The sequence below is a fragment of the Pelobates fuscus genome, chromosome 9 (genome assembly GCF_036172605.1).
Source record: "Pelobates fuscus isolate aPelFus1 chromosome 9, aPelFus1.pri, whole genome shotgun sequence".
Classification (NCBI taxonomy): Eukaryota; Metazoa; Chordata; class Amphibia; order Anura; family Pelobatidae; genus Pelobates; species Pelobates fuscus.
The window spans coordinates 4,543,409-4,569,892 of record NC_086325.1 but is presented as its reverse complement, the minus strand read 5'-3'; the positions used below and the strand labels follow the sequence as shown (position 1 = coordinate 4,569,892).

At 34.9% G+C, this 26,484-nt stretch overlaps 1 protein-coding gene across 1 annotated transcript in view; it reads right to left on the bottom strand.

The window, feature by feature from the left end:
- WDR62 (WD repeat domain 62) overlaps positions 1 to 13,252 on the bottom strand; it is a gene marked incomplete at its 5' end in the record, with an annotated part of 54,122 nt that extends 40,870 nt beyond the window's left edge. Inside the window, 3 exons of the mRNA XM_063432350.1 lie at positions 2,450 to 2,512; positions 9,011 to 9,102; positions 13,235 to 13,252. Coding sequence (XP_063288420.1) covers positions 2,450 to 2,512; positions 9,011 to 9,102; positions 13,235 to 13,252 — 173 coding nt within the window. The remainder of the gene's footprint in view (positions 1 to 2,449; positions 2,513 to 9,010; positions 9,103 to 13,234) is intronic.
- Positions 13,253 to 26,484: the final 13,232 nt, after the last annotated feature.

Sequence of the window (26,484 nt, the reverse complement as noted above, 5' to 3'; positions counted from 1 at the left end):
AGTTTGATCTTTTATGATCTGTGGAGATCTTCCTACCCAGAGAGACTGGACTATACTTTTTTATTCATTTAGTACATTATTCATACTCGCGTATTCATGGTCTGGGGAAATGTAATGGCTGTGGAAAACTTAGAGAAGATCGATATTAGGGACAATACATGGTCGGACCACAGTATTAATATATGGATCATGAAAGATCAATGGAACATCAAAAATAACACGACATGGAGACTAAATTACTCTATAATGAAAAAACTTTAGAGACTATTAGACTCCAGATAGAACAATACTTTGCACTAAGTGTACCCAACAAAATTTCTCATCCCAATAACTGGTGCTCTTCAAAGCTACAATTAGGGGACATTCAATAAGCTTAGAATTGCATCTTTAAAAATCTAAGAGAGCTGAAATAATTCACCTATACGATAAATTAGAGAAAAAAAATAAAAAAAAGAATAAGATTAAGCCCTCAAATCAACCAAATTAACACGGAGAAAAACTCAAACATTTTGGGAAAACTGAAGTTGAAGGAATATAGTACAGGCAACAGGGCAGACAAACTTATCTAAGAAGTTGAGAGAAAAAAAGCATCTAATAAAATAATTAAAATAAAGAGGAATGAGGAGGTCTATATCTCCCCTAAAGCCATCGGAAATTGCTTTAATTCCTATTATAGCGAATTATACTCCCTATCTACAAAAAAATAAGGAGATAGATAAATATTTTGAGAGTATTAAAGTCCCAGAAATATCAGACAGTCAAAAAACTGTATTCAATTCCTTTATAACTGTTCAAGAGGTGAAGGAAGTAATTAAGAATTTGGACAAGAATAAAACCCAGAGTCCAGATGGTTTTTCTAACCTTTTTTATAAAACCTATGGAGATTTACTCATAAACCACTTAGCAGATATATTTAATTATATCGTAGAAAGGGGTCATTTCCCAAAGGAGATGTTAAGGGCGAATATACTACCAATTTTGAAGCAGAATAAAGATCCTGGGGAGGTGGAAAGCTATAGGCCAATCTCCCTTATAAACACCGATGTTAAGATTTTTTCAGCAATAATAGCCAATAGGATGAAATCGGCTCTAGCTAATATAAATCGATTCTGACCAAATCGGGTTTGTCCCGGATAGAATCTGCTCAGATAATACCAGATGTATTGTGGATATCATGGATCTAGCAAATAGAACAAAATCCCTATATCAATAGCTACAGTAGACGCAGAAAAAGCTTTTGATAGGGTGGATTGGGAATTTATGAGCCATACTAACCATACCGATGTGAAGAATAAAGGGGGTGCAAATTGGTAACCTGCCTCGGGCCCCTTCTCTACATTCCGTGCTGGCATAGGATCTAGAACGATCCAACTGTGACGGAGCTTAACATCATGTCGAAATTAGTTACTATTTGAATACAACTTAAAACTTGTCTTTTATAAAACGTAAACACTCTGTTGAAATCATGGGGCAAATGTCAGTTAAGAAAGCAGTTCACCCAATGCAGGCAGAGACTGAGGTTTGGGCTTATCTAACTTGGCCTCCAGCTAGATAAACCTAATGTAACGATAAACCTTTAAAGGGACAATCCAACATTAGAACTACTGCTGGCCCTTCCACAGGCTATTCAGCCTGCATTCACAAGATACTGGGTATAAATTATACTGGGTGCAGGGTGTGATATAAAATCCACTGGCCCTTTAATAGTTGCTTTATAATAAAGTACTAAAAACCTTCAGATGGGAATATCCTGTGATGATGGAAGCAGGTAAAAAATGTATTAGCAGCGAGACAAGCTGTATCCATAGATTGATCCATGCAAAGACGGAGGGCACCCAAAACATTTAGTGCATTGCCTTACGCCTCATAACTGTGTGGGAATAGTGCGGAGACCAGGACCACAGACCATATGGGAGCAGTATAACAAGGGTTAGAACAGCCCTCCCCCCCCACCCCCCCCCCAGTCTCTGTCAGACCGTATGGGAGCAGTATGACAAGGGTTAGAACAGCCCTCCCCCCCCCCCCCCAGTCTCTGTCAGACCGTATGGGAGCAGTATGACAAGGGTTAGAACAGCCCTCCCCCCCCCCCCCCAGTCTCTGTCAGACCGTATGGGAGCAGTTGACAAGGGTTAGAACAGCCCTCCCCCCCCCCCAGTCTCTGTCAGACCGTATGGGAGCAGTATAACAAGGGTTAGAACAGCCCCCCCCCCCCCCCCCCAGTCTCTGTCAGACCGTATGGGAGCAGCATGACAAGGGTTAGAACAGCCCTCCCCCCCCCCGTCTCTCTCAGACCGTATGGGAGCAGTATGACAAGGGTTAGAACAGCCCCCCCCCCCGATCTGCAGATGAGGAAAGTATTATTTGAGTGTGACAATATACCACATTCTGTTTCATTGAAATACATACGAGGACAGTTCATGGTAGTCTATCGACTGAAGCTGTAAGTCACCTGCAGGTATTGAAGATGTGGGTTTGCTTGTTCTTTCTTGGACACAACAGCACAATGACACAACTAGACAAAAAATTAAAAACAGAGTTAGAAAAATACCCGCATCCTGTGTGTGAGGTCGTGGGGGAGAGCAAGATACCAGCTGTGGCTACACTGCACCTTATTGGTGGCGAGAGATAACGAGACAGACAGAACGCGGTGTGAGAGTATTATACAGAACATACAGACAGATACTGGGTATTAATACAGTGACGACACAGAACATACAGACAGATACTGGGTATTAATACAGTGACGATAGAGAACATACAGACAGATACTGAGTATTAATACAGTGACGACACAGAACATACAGACAGATACTGGGTATTAATACGGTGACGATAGAGAACATACAGACAGATACTGGGTATTAATACGGTGTGGATACAGAACATACCGACAGATACTGGGTATTAATACAGTGACGACACAGAACATACAGACAGATACTGGGTATTAATACGGTGTGGACACAGAACATACAGATAGATACTGTGTGGCAGAAGCAGCCACAAGAGACTGTTACTTAAAATGTTATATGTTATTGGAACCGATTGAAAGTGCCGAATGCAAGACCACCCTGCTGTGGCGAGAGATTTACTCATAAACCACTTAGCAGATATATTTAATGATATCGTAGAAATGGGTCATTTCCCAAAGGAGATGTTAAGGGCAAATATACTACCAATTTTGAAGCAGAATAAAGATCCTGGGGAGGTGGAAAGCTATAGGCCAATCTCCCTTATAAACACCGATGTTAAGATTTTTTCAGCAATAATAGCCAATAGGATGAAATCGGCTCTAGCTAATATAAATCGATTCTGACCAAATCGGGTTTGTCTCGGATAGAATCTGCTCAGATAATACCAGATGTATTGTGGATATCATGGATCTAGCAAATAGAACAAAATCCCTATATCAATAGCTACAGTAGACGCAGAAAAAGCTTTTGATAGGGTGGATTGGGAATTTATGAGCCATACTGACCATACCGATGTGAAGAATAAAGGGGGTGCAAATTGGTAACCTGCCTCGGGCCCCTTCTCTACATTCCGTGCTGGCATAGGATCTAGAACGATCCAACTGTGACGGAGCTTAACATCATGTCGAAATTAGTTACTATTTGAATACAACTTAAAACTTGTCTTTTATAAAACGTAAACACTCTGTTGAAATCATGGGGCAAATGTCAGTTAAGAAAGCAGTTCACCCAATGCAGGCAGAGACTGAGGTTTGGGCTTATCTAACTATTAATACAGTGACGATACAGAACATACAGACAGATACTGGGTATTAATACGGTGTGGACACAGAACATACAGACAGATACTGTGTGGCAGAAGCAGCCACAAGAGACTGTTACTTAAAATGTTATATGTTATTGGAACCGATTGAAAGTACCGAATGCAAGACCACCCTGCTGTGGCGAGAGATTTACTCATAAATGTGGCCGTGTGCCTCCCCTTAATAGAAAGAAACAATGTTGCAAGTACCGTAATTGGGTTCGTGGGTGGCCGCCGTTCGCCTAATCTCCACGTGGCGGCGGCCATCTTAACTCCCGAACAGCGGTGTTTGGTCGTCGAGCGTCTGGAACTAAAATCGGACGCTCGACTACCCAGACACCGCTCAGACCTCCAGGACCACCAAAACGCACGATTCAAACTGCCGAACGGCCCGCCGTTCGGTAGGATGAATCCCCCAGACTAGGGGATTCATCCGAACGAAAGATTAGAGCCGGATGGCTGAAATGTTCGGTATTTTTTGTTCAGTGAAATAGACCGACTACAGGGCCAGAATCCATGGAGCTGTTTTCGGCTACCGAATCCCTGCAGTCGGTCAAATCTTTAAATGGCTTTAACTCCCGAACCCCTGGTCTGATCTGGGTGAATTTTGAATATGTTACTCACCCAGAACAGACCTACCAGGGGACCCCTCATTTGTCACCGTACCCCCTGTATTTAAGGGACATCCAGAAACTGGGGAAAACTCTGTTCCCACTAATGAGCTTAACTGTTAATCTAAGGGGAGGAGAGGGAGAGGAGGTGACTATGATGTGATTGGTTATTTTAAGTTACCTCCCTTGCATGGGAAAAAGACATAAAAGAAAATGTGTGAATAAAGCTGGCAGTTGACCTCCAAGCTATGTGTCGTCTAGTTCTTGGAGGGAAGGGATTGTAACTACGCTACCTGTTTATACCTGTCTTGGATTGCTGTTCCTGTCTACCAGCGGAGCTACCTTGGATCATACCTCTACTCCGCTACATACTGGGTATTAATAAAGTGACGATACAGAACATACAGACAGATACTGTACATTAATACAGTGACGATACAGAACATACAGACAGATACTGGGTATTAATACAGTGACGATACAGAACATACAGACAGATACTGGGTATTAATACAGTGACGACACAGAACATACAGACAGATACTGGGTATTAATACAGTGACGACACAGAACATACAGACAGATACTGGGTATTAATACAGTGACGACACAGAACATACAGACAGATACTGGGTATTAATACAGTGACGACACAGAACATACAGACAGATACTGAGTATTAATACAGTGACGACACAGAACATACAGACAGATACTGAGTATTAATACAGTGACGACACAGAACATACAGACAGATACTGGGTATTAATACAGTGACGACACAGAACATACAGACAGATACTGGGTATTAATACAGTGACGACAGAACATACAGACAGATACTGGGTATTAATACAGTGACTGTGGCAGAAGCAGCCACCAGAAACCCGTATTTACAATGTTATTTGTCCCTGTCAATGTATCTTGTATATTATGCCAGCATGTTAAAGAAGAATCCATGTGCACATACCGTTATTGGGTCCGTGGGTGGCCGCCGTTCGCCTAATCTCCACGTGGCGGCGGCCATCTTAACTGCCGAACAGCGGTGTTTGGTCGTCGAGCGTCTGGAACTAAAATCGGACGCTCGACTACCCAGACACCGCTCAGACCTCCAGGATCACCAAATCATATGATCCAAACTGCCGAACGGCCCGCCGTTCGGTAGTTTGCATTCCCCAGTCTAGGGGATTCATCCGAACCAAAGATTGGGGTCGGATGGCTGAGCTGTTCGGCACTTTCTATGCAGTGAAGTAGACCGACTACAGGGCCAGAATCTATGGAGCCGTTTTCGGCTACTGTGTCCCTGCAGTCGGTCAAATCTTTACATACCTGTAACTCCCGAACCCCTGGTCTGATCTGGGTGAAATTTGAATATGTTACTCACCCAGAGCAGACCTACCAGGGGACCCCTCGTTTATCCTCGTACCCCCCGTATTTAGGGGTCATTCAGAAACTGGGGAAAACTCGGTTCCCTCTAATTAATTTACCTGCTAATCTAAGGGGAGGAGAGGGAGGGGAGGTGATTGTGAGGTGATTGGTTGTTTTGAGTTACCTCCCTTGCATGGGAAAAAGCCATAAAAGAAATTGTGTGAATAAAGCTGACAGTTGACCTCCAAGCTATGTGTCGTCTAGTTCTTGGAGGGAAGGGATTGTAACCACGCTACCCGTTTGATACCTATATTGGATTGCTGTTCCTGTCTACCAGCGGAGCTACCTTGGATCGTACCTCTACTCCGCTACAGTGACGATACAGAACATACAGACAGATACTGGGTATTAATACAGTGTGGATACAGAACATACAGACAGATACTGGGTATTAGCACAGTGACGACACAGAACATACAGACAGATACTGGGTATTAATACAGTGACGACACAGAACATACAGACAGATACTGGGTATTAATACAGTGTGGATACAGAACATACAGACAGATACTGGGTATTAATAAAGTGACGACACAGAACATACAGACAGATACTGGGTATTAATACAGTGACGATACAGAACATACAGACAGATACTGGGTATTAATACAGTGACGATACAGAACATACAGACAGATACTGGGTATTAATACAGTGACGACACAGAACATACAGACAGATACTGGGTATTAATACAGTGACGACACAGAACATACAGACAGATACTGGGTATTAATACAGTGACGACACAGAACATACAGACAGATACTGGGTATTAATACAGTGTGGATACAGAACATACAGACAGATACTGGGTATTAATAAAGTGACGACACAGAACATACAGACAGATACTGGGTATAAATACAGTGACGATACAGAACATACAGACAGATACTGGGTATTAATACAGTGACGATACAGAACATACAGACAGATCCTGGGTATTAATACAGTGTGGATACAGAACATACAGACAGATACTGGGTATTAATACAGTGACGACACAGAACATACAGACAGATACTGGGTATTAATACGGTGTGGATACAGAACATACAGACAGATACTGGGTATTAATACAGTGACGACACAGAACAGACACAGAAAATACAGACAGATACTGGGTATTAATACAGTGACGACACAGAACATACAGACAGATACTGGGTATTAATACGGTGTGGATACAGAACATACAGACAGATACTGGGTATTAATACAGTGACGACACAGAACAGACACAGAAAATACATACAGATACTGGGTATTAATACAGTGACGACACAGAACATACAGACAGATACTGGGTATTAATACAGTGACGACACAGAACATACAGACAGATACTGGGTATTAATACGGTGTGGATACAGAACATACAGACAGATACTGGGTATTAATACAGTGACGATAGAGAACATACACAGACAGATACTGGGTATTAATACAGTGACGATAGAGAACATACACAGACAGATACTGGGTATTAATACAGTGACGATACAGAACATACAGACAGATACTGGGTATTAATACAGTGACGATACAGAACATACAGACAGATACTGGGTATTAATAAAGTGACGACACAGAACATACAGACAGATACTGGGTATTAATACGGTGTGGATACAGAACATACAGACAGATACTGGGTATTAATACGGTGTGGACACAGAACATACAGACAGATACTGGGTATTAATAAAGTGACGATACAGAACATACAGACAGATACTGGGTATTAATAAAGTGACGATACAGAACATACAGACAGATACTGGGTATAAATACAGTGACGACACAGAACATACAGACAGATACTGGGTATTAATACGGTGTGGATACAGAACATACAGATCCTGGGTATTAATACAGTGACGATACAGAACATACAGACAGATACTGGGTATTAATAAAGTGACGATACAGAACATACAGACAGATACTGGGTATTAATACAGTGACGATACAGAACATACAGACAGATACTGGGTATAAATACAGTGACGATAGAGAACATACAGACAGATACTGGGTATTAATACAGTGACGATACAGAACATACAGACAGATACTGGGTATAAATACAGTGACGATAGAGAACATACACAGACAGATACTGGGTATTAATACAGTGACGATACAGAACATACAGACAGATACTGGGTATTAATACAGTGACGATACAGAACATACAGACAGATACTGGGTATTAATAAAGTGATGACACAGAACATACAGACAGATACTGGGTATTAATACGGTGTGGATACAGAACATACAGACAGATACTGGGTATTAATACGGTGTGGATACAGAACATACAGACAGATACTGGGTATTAATAAAGTGACGATACAGAACATACAGACAGATACTGGGTATTAATACAGTGACGATACAGAACATACAGACAGATACTGGGTATTAATACAGTGACGACACAGAACATACAGACAGATACTGAGTATTAATACGGTGTGGATACAGAACATACAGATCCTGGGTATTAATACAGTGACGATACAGAACATACAGACAGATACTGGGTATTAATAAAGTGACGATACAGAACATACAGACAGATACTGGGTATTAATACAGTGACGATACAGAACATACAGACAGATACTGGGTATAAATACAGTGACGATAGAGAACATACAGACAGATACTGGGTATTAATACAGTGACGATACAGAACATACAGACAGATACTGGGTATAAATACAGTGACGATAGAGAACATACAGACAGATACTGAGTATTAATACGGTGACGATACAGAACATACAGACAGATACTGAGTATTAATACGGTGTGGATACAGAACATACAGACAGATACTGAGTATTAATACAGTGACAGCCATAATGATAAACCATGCCAATGAAAAATACTGATATGACATTTTCTTGAAACAGACTTTTGCATGGGGAAACAATTTGGTTTGTCCCAAAAACATGTTTATTCCATATTAATCAAATTTCGCTAATACGGCATTTAGAGTTTACTCCATCTGATCATTTGAGGAACAATTCTGCCAAACCGAAAATTTATTGTTCAAATTTCAGATGAATGGTGATTCGCTTGAATCCAAAAGCACAACTCTAGGTGAAACTACTCAGTTATTTGACCAAAAGTCAAGTTTGTGAAGAGCCCCAATGCATGGAGTGAGATCTTATTACCCTGCAGGATACGCAATCAGCCCTGAGTGGGGGTCGCAGGTTATGCTGCTGCTGCTTGTGACAGTTATTCCCAAAACCTTCTCCAGTTCCACCTGTTAAAAAGCATACATTCAGTTACACGAATCTAATTCCTAACGCACCAGCCAATACGATGGCCACAGTGCCACATTCATGTTTTTAGTTTTAGTAGTGTAAGGATATAATATATAGTTTGTAATAATATATAGTACGTGTAAAGATATAATATACAGTGTGTAATAATATATTATATAGTAGGTGCAATAATATAATCTATTATATAGTAGGTGTAATGATAGAATATACAGTGTGTTATAATATAGATTATATAGTAGGTGTAATGATAGAATATATTATATAGTAGGTGTAATAATACAATATGGTAGGTGTAATAATAGAATATACAGTGTGTAATATAATATATAGTAGGTATAATGATAGAATATACATTGTGTAATAATATATATTATATAGTAGGTGTAGTGATATAATAAATAGTATAGTAGGTGTAATGATATAATATACAGTGTGTAATAATATAATGGGTGTTATATTATTATATAGGCTTATTGTGACCTGGCTGTCATAATATACAGTGTGTAATGATGTAATATACTTGGTGTTATAATATTATTATATAGTGTCATATATTATATTATATTATTATTAATATTGTGACGTAGCTGTGATATAAATATACAGTGTGTAATATTTCTATATATAATATACTGGGTGTTATAATATTATTATAAAGGAGTATTGTGACCTAGCTGTGATATAATATACAGTGTGTAATATTAGAATATATTATATAGTAGATGTAATGATAATATAGTGTGTAATAATAGAATATATTATATAGTAGGTTTAACGATATATACATTGTGTAATAATAGAATATACAGTAGGTGTAATAATATATAGTAGATGTAATAATATAAAATATATTATTAATACTGTGACCTGGCTGTGATATAATATACAGTGTATAATATACAGTGTGTAATAATATTATATAGTAGGTGTAATGATATAATTTACAGTGTGTAATAATATAATACTATAATATAATGGGTGTTTTTTATTATTATTATTATAATAATATAGGATTATTATTATATTATATATTAGTAGTAGTAGTAGTATTATAATAACAGTTACTGTGAGGTGGTTGTGATATTATTATTATAATATACTGGGTATTATATTATATTATTTATATTATTATTATTGGTATCATTATTATATTATATATTAGTAGTAGTAGTATTATAATAACAGTTACTGTGAGGTGGGTGTGATATAATATACAGTGTGTAATAATATAATATACAGTGTGTAATAATATAATATACTGGGTGTTATAATATAAATTATATACAGTGTGTAATATTATAATATACAGTGTGTGATAATATATTTAATATACTGGGTGTAATAATATAATAATACAATATATAATATACAGTGTGTAATAATATAATATACTGGGTGTTATAATAAATTATATACAGTGTGTAATAATATAATATACTGGGTGTAATAATATACAGTGTGTAATGATATAACATACTGGGTGTTATAATAAATAATATACAGTGTGTAATAATATAATACTGGGTGTTATAATAAATTATATACAGTGTGTAATAATATAATACTGGGTGTTATAATAAATTATATACAGTGTGTAATAATATAATACTGAGTGTTATAATAAATTATATACAGTGTGTAATAATATAATACTGGGTGTTATAATAAATAATATACAATGTGTCATAATATACTGGGTGTTATAATATAATATTATTATTATTATAATTTCTGTGACCTGGCTGATATTATTATTATTATTATTATTATTATTATTATTATTATTATTATTATAATAATATCACAGCCAGGTCACAGACATTATTATAATAATAATAATATAACACCTAATATACTGTATTATTATTATATCACAGCCAGGTCACAGACATTATAATAATATAACACCTATTATACTGTATTATTAATAATAATAATAATATTATTATTATTATTATTATATCATCGCCAGGTCACAGACATTATTATAATAATATAACAACTAAAATACTGTATTATTATGATTATATCACAGCCAGGTCATAGACATTATATTAATAATAATAATAATAGCAATAATAATATAACGCCTAATATACTGTATTATTATTATAATAATAATAATAATACAGTATATTAGGCGTTATATTATTATTATTATTATTATTAATATAATGTCTATGACCTGGCTGTGATATAATCATAATAATACAGTATTTTAGTTGTTATATTATTATAATAATGTCTGTGACCTGGCGATGATATAATAATAATAATAATAATAATAATAATAATAATAATATTATTATTATTATTAATAATACAGTATAATAGGTGTTATATTATTATAATGTCTGTGACCTGGCTGTGATATAATAATAATACAGTATATTAGGTGTTATATTATTATTATTATAATAATGTCTGTGACCTGGCTGTGATATAATAATAATAATAATAATAATAATAATAATGTATATTAGGTGTTATATTATTATTATTTATATTATTATTATTATAATGTCTGTGACCTGGCTGTGATATAATAATAATACAGTATATTAGGTGTTCTATTATTATTATTATTATTATGTCTGTGACCTGGCTGTGATATAATAATAATACAGTATATTAGGTGTTATGTTATTATATTATTATTATTTATATTATTTTTATTATAATGTCTGTGACCTGGCTGTTATATAATATACTGGGTGTTATTATATTATTTATATTATTAGTAGTAGTAGTATTATAATAATGGTTACTGTGACCTGGCTGTGATATAACATACTGGGTGTTATATTATTATTTATGTTATTATTATTGGTATTATTATTATATTATATATTAGTAGTATTATAATAACAGTTACTGTGAGGTGGTTGTGATATTATTATTATAATATACTGGGTATTATAATATATTATTTATATTATTATTATTGGTATCATTATTATATTATATATTAGTAGTAGTAGTATTATAATAACAGTTACAGTCTTTTGTTTGTATGAAAATAAAAAATCTAAATGTGAAAATAAATAACAGTTACTGTGAGGTGGTTGTGATATAATATATAATATACTGGGTATTATATTATTATTATATATTAGTAGTAGTAGTATTATAATAACAGTTACTGTGAGGTGGTTGTGCTAATATAATAATAATAATAATAATAATAATAATAATAATAATATACTGGGTATTTTATTATTATTATTAGTAGTAGTATTATAATAATAGTTACTGTGGGGTGGTTGTGATATAATAATAATAATAATAATAAAAATAATAATAATAATAATAATAATAATAATAATAATAATAATAATAATAATAATAATATACTGGGTATTATATTACATTATTATTATTTATATTATTATTAGTAGTAGTAGTATTATAATAATAGTTACTGTGAGGTGGTTGTGATAGAATACATAATATACTGGGTGTTATTATATTATTATAATTATAGTTACTGTGAGGTGGTTGTGATATAATATAATATACTGGGTGTTATTATATTATTTATTATATTATTATAATAATAGTTACTGTGAGGTGGTTGTGATATAATATACTGGGTGTTATTATATTATTATTATTTACATTATTATAATAATTACTGTGAGGTGGTTGTGATATAATATACTGGGTGTTATTATATTATTATTATTTACATTATTATAATAATTACTGTGAGGTGGTTGTGATATAATATACTGGGTGTTATTATATTATAGATTATTAGTAGTATTATTATTATTGTAATAGTTACTGTGAGGTGGTTGTGTTGTGGTGTAATATATTAGGTGTTATTATTATTATTTATTATTATTATTTATTAGTATTATTATTATTAAAGTTCCTGTGACCTGGTTGTGGTGTAATATATTAGGTGTTGTTATATTATTATTTATTAGTATTATTATTATTATAGTTCCTGTGACCTGGTTGTGTTGTGGTGTAATATATTAGGTGTTATTATTATTATTTATTATTATTATTTATTAGTATTATTATTATTATAGTTACTGTGACCTGGTTGTGGTGTAATATATTAGGTGTTATTATTATTATTTATATTATTATAATAGTTACTGTGAGGTGGTTGTGGTATAATATATTAGGTGTTATTATATTATTATTATTTATATTATTATTATTTATTAGTATTATTATTATAATTATTTATAGTTCCTGTGACCTGGTTGTGGTGTAATATATTAGGTGTTATTATTCTTATTTATATTATTATTATAATAGTTACTGTGAGGTGGTTGTGGTATAATACATTAGGTGTTATTATATTATTATTATTTATATTATTATTATTTATTAGTATTATTATTATAATTATTTATAGTTCCTGTGACCTGGTTGTGGTGTAATATATTAGGTGTTATTATTATTATTTATATTATTATTATAATAGTTACTGTGAGGTGGTTGTGGTATAATATATTAGGTGTTATTATATTATTATTATTTATATTATTATTATTTATTAGTATTATTATTATAATTATTTATAGTTCCTGTGACCTGGTTGTGGTGTAATATATTAGGTGTTATTATTATTATTATTTATATTATTATTATAATAGTTACTGTGAGGTGGTTGTGGTATAATATATTAGGTGTTATTATATTATTATTATTTATATTATTATTATAATAGTTACTGTGATGTGGTTGTGGTATAATATATTAGGTGTTATTATATTATTATTATTTATATTATTATTATTTATTAGTATTATTATTATAATTATTTATAGTTCCTGTGACCTGGTTGTGGTGTAATATATTAGGTGTTATTATTATTTTTATATTATTATTATAATTATAGTTACTGTGAGGTGGTTGTGGTATAATATATTAGGTGTTATTATATTATTATTATTTATTAGTATTATTATTATAATTATTTATAGTTACTGTGACCTGGTTGTGGTGTAATATATTAGGTGTTATTATTATTATTTATATTATTATTATAATAGTTACTGTGAGGTGGTTGTGGTATAATATATTAGGTGTTATTATATTATTATTATTTATATTATTATTATTTATTAGTATTATTATTATAATTATTTATAGTTACTGTGACCTGGTTGTGGTGTAATATATTAGGTGTTATTATTATTATTATTTATATTATTATTATTATAGTTACTGTGACCTGGTTGTGGTGTAATATATTAGGTGTTATTATTATTATTATTTATATTATTATTATTATAATAGTTACTGTGAGGTGGTTGTGGTATAATATAGTAGGTGTTATTATATTATTATTATTTATTAGTATTATAATTTATATTATTATTATTATAATAGTTACTGTGAGGTGGTTGTGGTATAATATAGTAGGTGTTATTATATTATTATTATTTATTAGTATTATAATTTATATTATTATTATTATAATAGTTACTGTGAGGTGGTTGTGGTATAATATAGTAGGTGTTATTATATTATTATTATTTATTAGTATTATAATTTATATTATTATTATTATAATAGTTACTGTGAGGTGGTTGTGGTATAATATAGTAGGTGTTATTATATTATTATTATTTATTAGTATTATAATTTATATTATTATTATTATAATAGTTACTGTGAGGTGGTTGTGGTATAATATAGTAGGTGTTATTATATTATTATTATTTATTAGTATTATAATTTATATTATTATTATTATAATAGTTACTGTGAGGTGGTTGTGGTATAATATAGTAGGTGTTATTATATTATTATTATTTATTAGTATTATAATTTATATTATTATTATTATAATAGTTACTGTGAGGTGGTTGTGGTATAATATATTAGGTGTTATTATATTATTATTATTTATATTATTATTATAGTTCCTGTGACCTGGTTGTGGTGTAATATATTAGGTGTTATTATTATTTTTATATTATTATTATAATTATAGTTACTGTGAGGTGGTTGTGGTATAATATATTAGATGTTATTATATTATTATTATTTATTAGTATTATTATTATTATAATTATTTATAGTTACTGTGACCTGGTTGTGGTGTAATATATTAGGTGTTATTATTATTATTTATATTATTATTATAATAGTTACTGTGAGGTGGTTGTGGTATAATATATTAGGTGTTATTATATTATTATTATTTATTAGTATTATTATTATAATTATTTATAGTTACTGTGACCTGGTTGTGGTGTAATATATTAGGTGTTATTATTATTATTTATATTATTATTATAATAGTTACTGTGAGGTGGTTGTGGTATAATATATTAGGTGTTATTATATTATTATTATTTATATTATTATTATTTATTAGTATTATTATTATAATTATTTATAGTTACTGTGACCTGGTTGTGGTGTAATATATTAGGTGTTATTATTATTATTATTTATATTATTATTATTATAGTTACTGTGACCTGGTTGTGGTGTAATATATTAGGTGTTATTATTATTATAATTTATATTATTATTATAATAGTTACTGTGAGGTGGTTGTGGTATAATATAGTAGGTGTTATTATATTATTATTATTTATTAGTATTATAATTTATATTATTATTATTATAATAGTTACTGTGAGGTGGTTGTGGTATAATATAGTAGGTGTTATTATATTATTATTATTTATTAGTATTATAATTTATATTATTATTATTATAATAGTTACTGTGAGGTGGTTGTGGTATAATATATTAGGTGTTATTATATTATTATTATTTATATTATTATTATAGTTCCTGTGACCTGGTTGTGGTGTAATATATTAGGTGTTATTATTATTTTTATATTATTATTATAATTATAGTTACTGTGAGGTGGTTGTGGTATAATATATTAGGTGTTATTATATTATTATTATTTATTAGTATTATTATTATAATTATTTATAGTTACTGTGACCTGGTTGTGGTGTAATATATTAGGTGTTATTATTATTATTTATATTATTATTATAATAGTTACTGTGAGGTGGTTGTGGTATAATATATTAGGTGTTATTATATTATTATTATTTATTAGTATTATTATTATAATTATTTATAGTTACTGTGACCTGGTTGTGGTGTAATATATTAGGTGTTATTATTATTATTTATATTATTATTATAATAGTTACTGTGAGGTGGTTGTGGTATAATATATTAGGTGTTATTATATTATTATTATTTATATTATTATTATTTATTAGTATTATTATTATAATTATTTATAGTTACTGTGACCTGGTTGTGGTGTAATATATTAGGTGTTATTATTATTATTATTTATATTATTATTATTATAGTTACTGTGACCTGGTTGTGGTGTAATATATTAGGTGTTATTATTATTATAATTTATATTATTATTATAATAGTTACTGTGAGGTGGTTGTGGTATAATATAGTAGGTGTTATTATATTATTATTATTTATTAGTATTATAATTTATATTATTATTATTATAATAGTTACTGTGAGGTGGTTGTGGTATAATATAGTAGGTGTTATTATATTATTATTATTTATTAGTATTATAATTTATATTATTATTATTATTATAATAGTTACTGTGAGGTGGTTGTGGTATAATATATTAGGTGTTATTATATTATTATTATTTATATTATTATTATAGTTCCTGTGACCTGGTTGTGGTGTAATATATTAGGTGTTATTATTATTTTTATATTATTATTATAATTATAGTTACTGTGAGGTGGTTGTGGTATAATATATTAGGTGTTATTATATTATTATTATTTATTAGTATTATTATTATAATTATTTATAGTTACTGTGACCTGGTTGTGGTGTAATATATTAGGTGTTATTATTATTATTTATATTATTATTATAATAGTTACTGTGAGGTGGTTGTGGTATAATATATTAGGTGTTATTATATTATTATTATTTATTAGTATTATTATTATAATTATTTATAGTTACTGTGACCTGGTTGTGGTGTAATATATTAGGTGTTATTATTATTATTTATATTATTATTATAATAGTTACTGTGAGGTGGTTGTGGTATAATATATTAGGTGTTATTATATTATTATTATTTATTAGTATTATTATTATAATTATTTATAGTTACTGTGACCTGGTTGTGGTGTAATATATTAGGTGTTATTATTATTATTATTTATATTATTATTATTATTATAGTTACTGTGACCTGGTTGTGGTGTAATATATTAGGTGTTATTATTATTATAATTTATATTATTATTATAATAGTTACTGTGAGGTGGTTGTGGTATAATATATTAGGTGTTATTATATTATTATTATTTATATTATTATTATTATAATTATTTAAAGTTCCTGTGACCTGGTTGTGGTATAATATATTAGGTGTTATTATTATTATTATATTATTATTATTTATATTATTATTATTATAATTATTTAAAGTTCCTGTGACCTGGTTGTGGTATAATATATTAGGTGTTATTATTATTATTATATTATTATTATTTATATTATTATTATTATAATTATTTATAGTTCCTGTGACCTGGTTGTTGTGGTGGTTCCCCCTGGCTGGCGGTGCCTGCGGTCCCCGGGACGATCTCCTCCGGCCGGGCGGGGGGGAGTGGGGATGGGGGGCCCCCCGGCTCGGACCGACCATCTCCGCCATGTCTCACTTCAAACCGCGCGCCTACACCGGCTCCAACGGCCGCCGCTCTGATTGGTCAGCCGGGAGGAGAGGGCGGGGCTTCAAAGCAGCGACAGCACACAACGCGGTGATTGGTCAGCCGGGAGGAGAGGGCGGGGCTTCAAAGCAGCGACAGCGCAAAACGCGGTGATTGGACAGCAGGGAGGAGAGGGCGGGGCTTCAAAGCAGCGACAGCGCGGCTGAGAGGGCGGGGTTTCTACTGCAGCGACAAAAAACTGCGCAATGATTGGACAGCGATGGGGAGGGGGCGGGGGCTGCGACTGCTGCTTGTAATGGCATCTCCCGCGGTGGGTGCTCTGACTTGAGGGCGTGGCTTCTCCCCAAAGAGGGAGGTGGATCATGGGAGGCGCTGTGCGGACTCTGTCACCATGGTAACGCTAAAACATTGCGCCTGGTGATGGGGCGGGGCCAGGGGCGGGGCTATTCTAATTACTAAGAGGTTACAGTATAGAACTAACATTGAATTAACCCCTTCAGGGTGAACTTATATAATAAATAAATAAATATAAATAATTACTAAATAAATAAATATAAATAAATATAAATAATTACTAAATAAATAAATGTAAATAAATATAAATAATTACTAAATAAATAAATATAAATAATTACTAAATAAATAAATGTAAATAAATATAAATAATTACACGCAGGATTTAACCCCTTCAGGGCTGAGCCAGAATGAACTTATATAATAAATAAATATAAATAATTACTAAATAAATAAATGTAAATACATATAAATAATTACTACATAAATAAATGTAAATAAATATAAATAATTACTACATAAATAAATGTAAATAAATATAAATAATTACTAAATAAATAAATGTAAATAAATATAAATAATTACTAAATAAATAAATGTAAATCCATATAAATAATTACTAAATAAATAAATATAAATTAATATAAATAATTACTAAATAAATAAATATAAATAATTACTAAATAAATAAATATAAATAAATATAAATAATTACTAAATAAATAAATGTAAATAAATATAAATAATTACTAAATAAATAAATATAAATGAATATAAATAATTACTAAATAAATAAATGTAAATCCATATAAATAATTACTAAATAAATAAATATAAATTAATATAAATAATTACTAAATAAATAAATGTAAATAAATATAAATAATTACTAAATAAATAAATGTAAATACATATAAATAATTACTAAATAAATAAATATAAATGAATATAAATAATTACTAAATAAATAAATGTAAATAAATATAAATAATTACACGCAGGTTTTAACCCCTTCAGGACTGTGGCATGCCGGAGGGGGATCCATGGAAAATTACATAGTTGATGCAGAGTCTGGTTTTAATCCATAAAGGGCATAAATCACCGAACATTCCTAAATTGTTTGGAATAACCTGCTTTAAAACATCAGGTATGATGTTGTATCGATCAGGTAGTGTAAGGGTTACGCCCGCTTCACAGTGACAGACCAAACTCCCCGTTTAACGCACCGCAAACAACCGCAAACAGTCCATTTGCACAACCGCAAACTCCCCATTTGCACAAGGTTGGATACCGATCGATGGTTCGATATTCTGAGCCCTCTCTGATTTAAATGGCCCAACCGTTAATAACAATGCCAATGATAGGTTGTACTTCATGTATGAGATTATCATTTCAGGGTTTCTCAATTGACACCCCGATCAAAATGTTGGCAAGAAATGCATGAAAAATGAAATGAAAAAAGAGGAGTGCGACATCCGCAGAAATATTCTATATAACCAAAGTTAATCCTCAAAAAAAACTCCACAAATCAATATCTAGATTAAGACCCCAGAGTTGGAGTGTTTTTAATTTATTTATCCAGAATGTTTCTCTTTGTGAGAGTTTCTTGGTCAAATCTCCTCCCCTCCAGTAGGGATCCACATGCTCAATGCCCATGAAGGAAAAATGTTGCCAACAAAATTGGTTGCATGAATTGCAATGCAGAGGTACTATATGTTTAATCGATTTTTTTCTAATATTATTTTGTCGTTCTAATATTCTTTCTTTGAGTTTTCTACAAGTTCTTCCCACATATTGTTTCCCGCATGGGCATTGGAGCATGCAGACTACATTTTTGGTGTTACATTTTATGTTAGATTTTATTTTAAATTTCTCTCCTGTTGTGAAACTCATAAACTCTTTCTTTTGTGTTTCTCTTTTTTCATTTCATTTTTCATGCATTTCTTGCCAACATTTTGATCGGGGTGTCAATTAAGAAACCCTGAAAGGATAATCTCATACATGAAGTACAGCCTATCATTGGCATTGTTATCAACGGTTGGGCCATTTAGAAATTCCAAAAGAGAAAGTCATATTGGTGGGAAAATATTAGGAAAATATCTAAGCCCTGCAAGAAATGAGATGAAGGGGAGGAGTGTTTAATGTATATACACACAGGGCCGGCCTTAGGCATTTAGACGCCCTGTGCGAAAAATCTTCACAGCGCCCCCCCCCCCCCCCCCGTCATCCATGTATGCTGTTATGTTTGTGTTGTCTGTGTATGTAATAGTACGTGTGATGACTGTGTGTGATATGTATGCTATGTGTGATATTTGTAATGGGTATATTAACAGTGTGTGATATGCGTGTATTGGTTGTATGTGACACACACACACACACACACACACACACACACAGTCAGACGGCCATACACACACAGGAAGACATCCACACACACACAAGCAGACAGTCATACACACACACACAGGCAGACAGTCATACACACACACACACACACACACAGACACACAAAGGCAGACAGTCATACACACAGACACACACAGACACACAAAGGCAGACAGTCATACACACAGACACACACAGGCAGACAGTCAGTCATACACACAGACAGTAATACACACAGACACACACAGAGGCAGACCGTAATACACACAGACACACACACAGTCATACACACAGAGGCAGACAGTCATACACACACACACACACGCAGACAGTCATACACACAGACACACACAGACACACACAGGCAGACAGTCATACACACAGAGGCAGACAGTCATACACACAGAGGCAGTCATACACACAGAGGCAGTCATACACACAGAGGCAGTCATACACAGTCACACACACAGAGGCAGACAGTAATACACACAGACAAACACACAGAGGCAGACAGTAATACACACAGACACACAGTGGCAGACAGTAATACACACAGACACACAGTGGCAGACAGTCATATACACACACACACGCAGACAGTCATACACACACACGCAGACAGTCATACACACACACAGACAAACACACAGGCAGATAGTCACACACACAGAGGCAGACAGTAATACACACAGACAAACACACAGAGGCAGACAGTAATACACACAGAGGCAGACAGTTATACACACACACACACGCAGACAGTCATACACACACACACACGCAGACAGTCATACACACACACACACGCAGACAGTCATACACACACACACAGACACACACAGGCAGATAGTCATACACACAGACACACACACAGAGGCAGTCATACACACACACACAGACAGTAACACACACACACACAGAGGCAGACAGTCATACACATAGGCAGAGAGTCACACTCACCTGACAATCACACAGTTACCTGTGGAGTTCATTGTTGAGGCAGTGCAGCTCCTGGTGACTGTTTGGTGGGGAAGCAGGGACTCCTTCCTGCTTCCCCTGCAGCAGTTTTCCGGCGCTTTTAGCTCCGCCCCCGCCGCACGGTAAGCTCCGCCCCCGCTGCAAATTTAAAAAAAAAAAAAAAAAAAATTTTTTTTTTTTTTTTTTTTAAATCGGCTGTGCGGCCGCATGGCGCCCCCTGCTACATGGCGCCCTGTGCGGCCGCACAGCTCGCACACCCCTAAGGCCGGCCCTGTATACACATATAAACACGGGTTCCACCTCACCTAATCACTAATATATTATAAGGAAAGTAAAGCGATGACATTTGGTTGTCTGTTGGTCTATTTGCTTGTCTTGTACACATTCTCATAATGGGGAATGAAATAATCAGTATATATGGAATAAATGGACTATTACATTCTCTACTTCAGATCTCCTTCTCCATTTTGAATGTGTTAGTTGTAATGTATATATTTATTGTGTTTTATTTTATTTTACTGATTAGGATTATGTGTATATAGTTTATATACAGTATATAGTCTATATTCTTTTTCAGTTATGTATATATTTATGATTCTTTGTGGTTTCCAATAGAATGATTGTGATGTAATTCCAGTAAAATACAAGTTTAGCAGGCTAAGATTGCCACAAGGCATATGTATGTATATGTGTTTGTAGTATCAGTTAGTTAATAACACGTAGCTAAGATACTGTCATCACTGTACTGACCAGGTGCAGGAATGTAAGAACTGGAATTACGCGTCCCTCTCCTTTGTATCAGATGAGCCACGTGGTTAGACCGGATGGATGAGTTTAGACTCTATTCATTAAATAGGTTAAGGGTATGTGTGGGTGTAGTTAATTGTGGGAGGAGCTACAGTGCTATATAAGGAATGTACTCTATGTATTCAGTACTCAGACTTTGCTGTATTTTGGTGACGCTAGTCCCTCTGAGTCCCGATCGGTGATCCAATAAAGAATCTCTTCCTTCCTGAAGAAACCTGTGTCCATCTCTCTGTGCTTGGCTTCCGTCAGTTTCTCCGGTATCATTTGGTGCATTGTCCGGGAAGCTCATCGTTCAACGGTAGCTGAGAGGCAGAGGCGTGAGACGGTCTATCTTTGCCCACGTTCTCTACGGCTGCACCCCTGAACTTCTGCGTGGACCTCCCTTCGTCTCGGCGCCACTGGTCTGTTGTCCAGGAGATCATCGGCCTCTACGTGAGAAGTGCTGGGGTGTCCCCGTCGATGAGTGTGAACTCAGGTTCAGGAACGAGGAGGTAAGATAACTGCTGTTTTAGACGGCAGGACCCGCTAGGGGTATACCGATTGTGCGGTAGGCCCAAAGGGGTTTTTGAATCTGTATCTGCCCCCTCTGTCGGAGGGAAGGAGCGAAGGCGCACCGCTCGATCGAACGCTCTTTAGTCAGACCGTTTGATTTGGTTAGTCAGGCGGGGTCCTGGTGTAAGATAGCCCTAGCCGGACACCGGTGTCTTGTCTAGACTAGCGTTCTAGGGTGTATATTACGTTCGCTAGGTCGGAGGGACCGGGAGACTAAGCGGCGCCTGTGTAAATTCGGTTCGCTAGTTCTCATCCTATCTGGGCTAAGTGGGAAGGCGTGTAAATTTGGAACCCACTAGACTTTTGATAGTACGACTAAGAGGCGCCTGTGTAAATTCGGATCTCTAGCTCGTTGTATAGTGCGACTAAGAGGCGCCTGTGTAAATTCGGTTCTCTAGCTCGCTATGTATATGTGGTGATTGGGCAGTGTGGCTAACCAAAACGGGTGTATATAGTTTTAGGTAGTCCATTCAAGGTACTGGCCAATAGTTTAGTTGGGAATTGTAAATGTGTTAACGATTGTTTAGTAAAGTGTATATCTTGTTAGATAGCGCGAGCTCAGCCGTCTAGCGAGAGTGTTAATAGTGTGTTGCTGTATTATAGTGCACGGTACCATAACCCTGTATATTTACTGACATTATATAATAAGTACTAATCATTGTCGTCCATTGCATGTTTAACACCATAACCACTAATAATTGTATTGTGACCTTAACTTGTGCTTTGACCTATGCTAACTGTACTGTAACCGCTATTTGTAAAAGACGATGTTACTGGGGTGTGTTATAGACGGGTAATTCGTATATAGAGAATTATAGCGTGGGTGACTGTGTAGTTACGCCAAAGGGCATAATATTGATTATATAGTGACTGGTGTAGCAGCTGTGTGTGTATGGGAATTCCCTGAGTGTTTATTGTTATTGTGTACGTTTCACTTGGTAACCGTACCACGTGGTGCTGTTGCCAGAGGAAACGGGTGTGACTGTTGAATAGTACGCGTGTATAGTAATCGTTGTCGACGACGTTCCACTGTTAAATATGGGTGCGTCGCAGTCAACGATTCCGGATCCCTTAGGATGTATGGTTAAGAATTTTAAAAAGGGATTCAAAGTTTGTGATTTTGGGGTAAAGATGTCTCCTGTACGTTTGGTCACTTTGTGCACTAGGGAGTGGCCTACTTTGGTTGCGGCATGGCCGCCACGTGGCAGTTTGGATCCAACTCTGGTACAGCGCTTACACGTGGCTGTATCAGGTAGGCCTGAACTTTACGGCCAGTTTCCTTATATTGATTGTTGGAGACAGGCCGTAAATGACTCGCCAAAATGGCTCCGGACATGCCACGAGGAACAGTGTCGCCTCATGGTAGCTAGGACTTGTTCGTCCACTAGGGCTGGTGTTAGGCCCATTTTGGACACGCCCCCTGAGTCCGAGATCCCTTTGCCGCCCCCTTACTTTCCGGTAAGAGGAAGTGACGCAAATACAGGAAGTCCTGTAACCCTTCCCTCATTACCCTCATCCACTTCCGCTTCCTCCTCCAGTACAGGATCCACCCCCCCTCGTACTAAATCTCCCCTTCCGGAACCAGAACCCACCCCCATTAGAAACGAATATCCTGATTTGGCGCCACTTCAGACTTCCGGTCAAGCTTCATCTAGCTCGGCCCGAAGTGTTCTATTCACTACCTTTTCCCAAAACCAACCTCCCACATCCCCATACCCTATATCTCCCCGACCGGAACCCATGACTGACGCTTCCCTACGTAGCCCCATCCAAACCCGACAGTTGACTGGTGCCCAACAATTAAAGCACTATCAGATGCCTCTTCGCTTAAATCCCGGGTCAGCTTATATCGATGCCGCAGGTCAAATGGCACACGCTGACCCTGTCTTCGTATATGTCCCTTTCACCACTACCGACCTTTTAAACTGGAAGACCCATAATTCCTCGTATACTGAGAAACCACAAGCCATGACTGATCTGTTCACCTCAATAGTACAGACGCATAATCCGACATGGGCTGATTGCCAGCAGTTACTAATGACTTTATTTAACAATGAGGAAAGGACAAGAATAAATCAAGCAGCCATTAAAGCATTAGAGGATAGAGCCCGTGCTTTGAACCAAGCTAATCCAGCAGCATGGGCCGCAACACATTATCCCAACACTGATCCCGATTGGAACGTAAATGGTGCTGATATGGTTCAACTCAGAGCCTATAGAGACGCTATAATTGCTGGCATGAAAGCCGGAGGAAAGAAAGCCATTAACATGTCGAAGACAGTTGAGGTGATCCAGAAAAGCGATGAAGCGCCCAGTGTCTTTTATGACCGATTATTGGAGGCGTACCGCTTGTACACCCCCTTTAATCCGGAAGACGCAGACAATTCCCGAATGGTTAACTCTGCCTTTGTCAGCCAAGCTTACGGAGATATTAAGCGCAAGCTACAAAAGTTAGAAGGGTTTGCAGGTATGTCAATCTCCCAACTAATGGAGGTAGCTAATAAGGTCTATATGAATAGGGAAACAGAAAGCAAGAAAGAGGAGGAGCGCAAGATGCGTAAAAAGGCTGATATGCTAGCGGTAGCGATCGCAGGCGTAGATAAACGGGGCCCAGATAGAGGCAATAATAGATGGAGTAGGGAGCCTTTGAGTAGGGATCAGTGTGCGTATTGCAAGGAAGAAGGGCATTGGAGGAACGAATGTCCGCAAAGAGAGCAGTACGAGAGAGACCAACCCAGGGCAGGCTACGGAAACTTTAGAGGCAGAGCGAGAGGTAGAGGAGGTCCCGGAGGGAGTAATGGTTATAGAGGGAGTAATGGGAACAGAGGAAGTGTTAGGGAAGACAGATATATTCCAGCAGCGCAAAGGTCCCGCGATAGAGAAGGTAGGGACTTCGTAGGATTGGCTGACACGGTCATGGAGGACTATTGATACCGACCGGGCTCCATCCCCCTTGGTCGAGCGGAGCCTATGGTCGATGTATCAATAGGGGGGAAAAGGAGTGCGTTCATGATCGACACTGGTGCTGAACATTCAGTGGTGACTAATCTAGTTGCTCCTCCATCTGGAAGGACTATTACTGTGATAGGAGCAACTGGAAGAAGTGCTGAAAGACCGGTTCTTAAAAGTCGACTCTGTACATTGGGAGGCCACGTAGTAAAACACCAATTTCTTTATATGCCTGAATGTCCAGTCCAATTGCTGGGACGTGATATGCTATCCAAATTACAAGCGCAGATTACGTTCCTACCAGATGGAACAACATCTTTAAAGTTTAATGGACCTTCAGGTATTATGACTTTATCCATACCAAAGGAAGAAGAGTGGCGACTTTATACAGTGTTGACTAGCCAAAACCCTAGGAGTGATGAGACATTATTTAACATACCAGGAGTTTGGGCAGAGAACAACCTACCAGGACTGGCCCGCAATATTCCACCTATAAAAATTGAACTTAAACATGGGGTTTATCCAGTGAGCCTGAGACAATATCACATCCCGCAGAAGGCTAAGAAGAACATCCAATCCTATCTGGATAAGTTCATACGGTATGGTATCCTAAAATTCTGTACTTCCCCCTGGAACACCCCATTGCTGCCTGTTCAAAAGCCCGGCACAGATGAGTATCGACCTGTGCAGGACTTAAGAGCAGTCAAT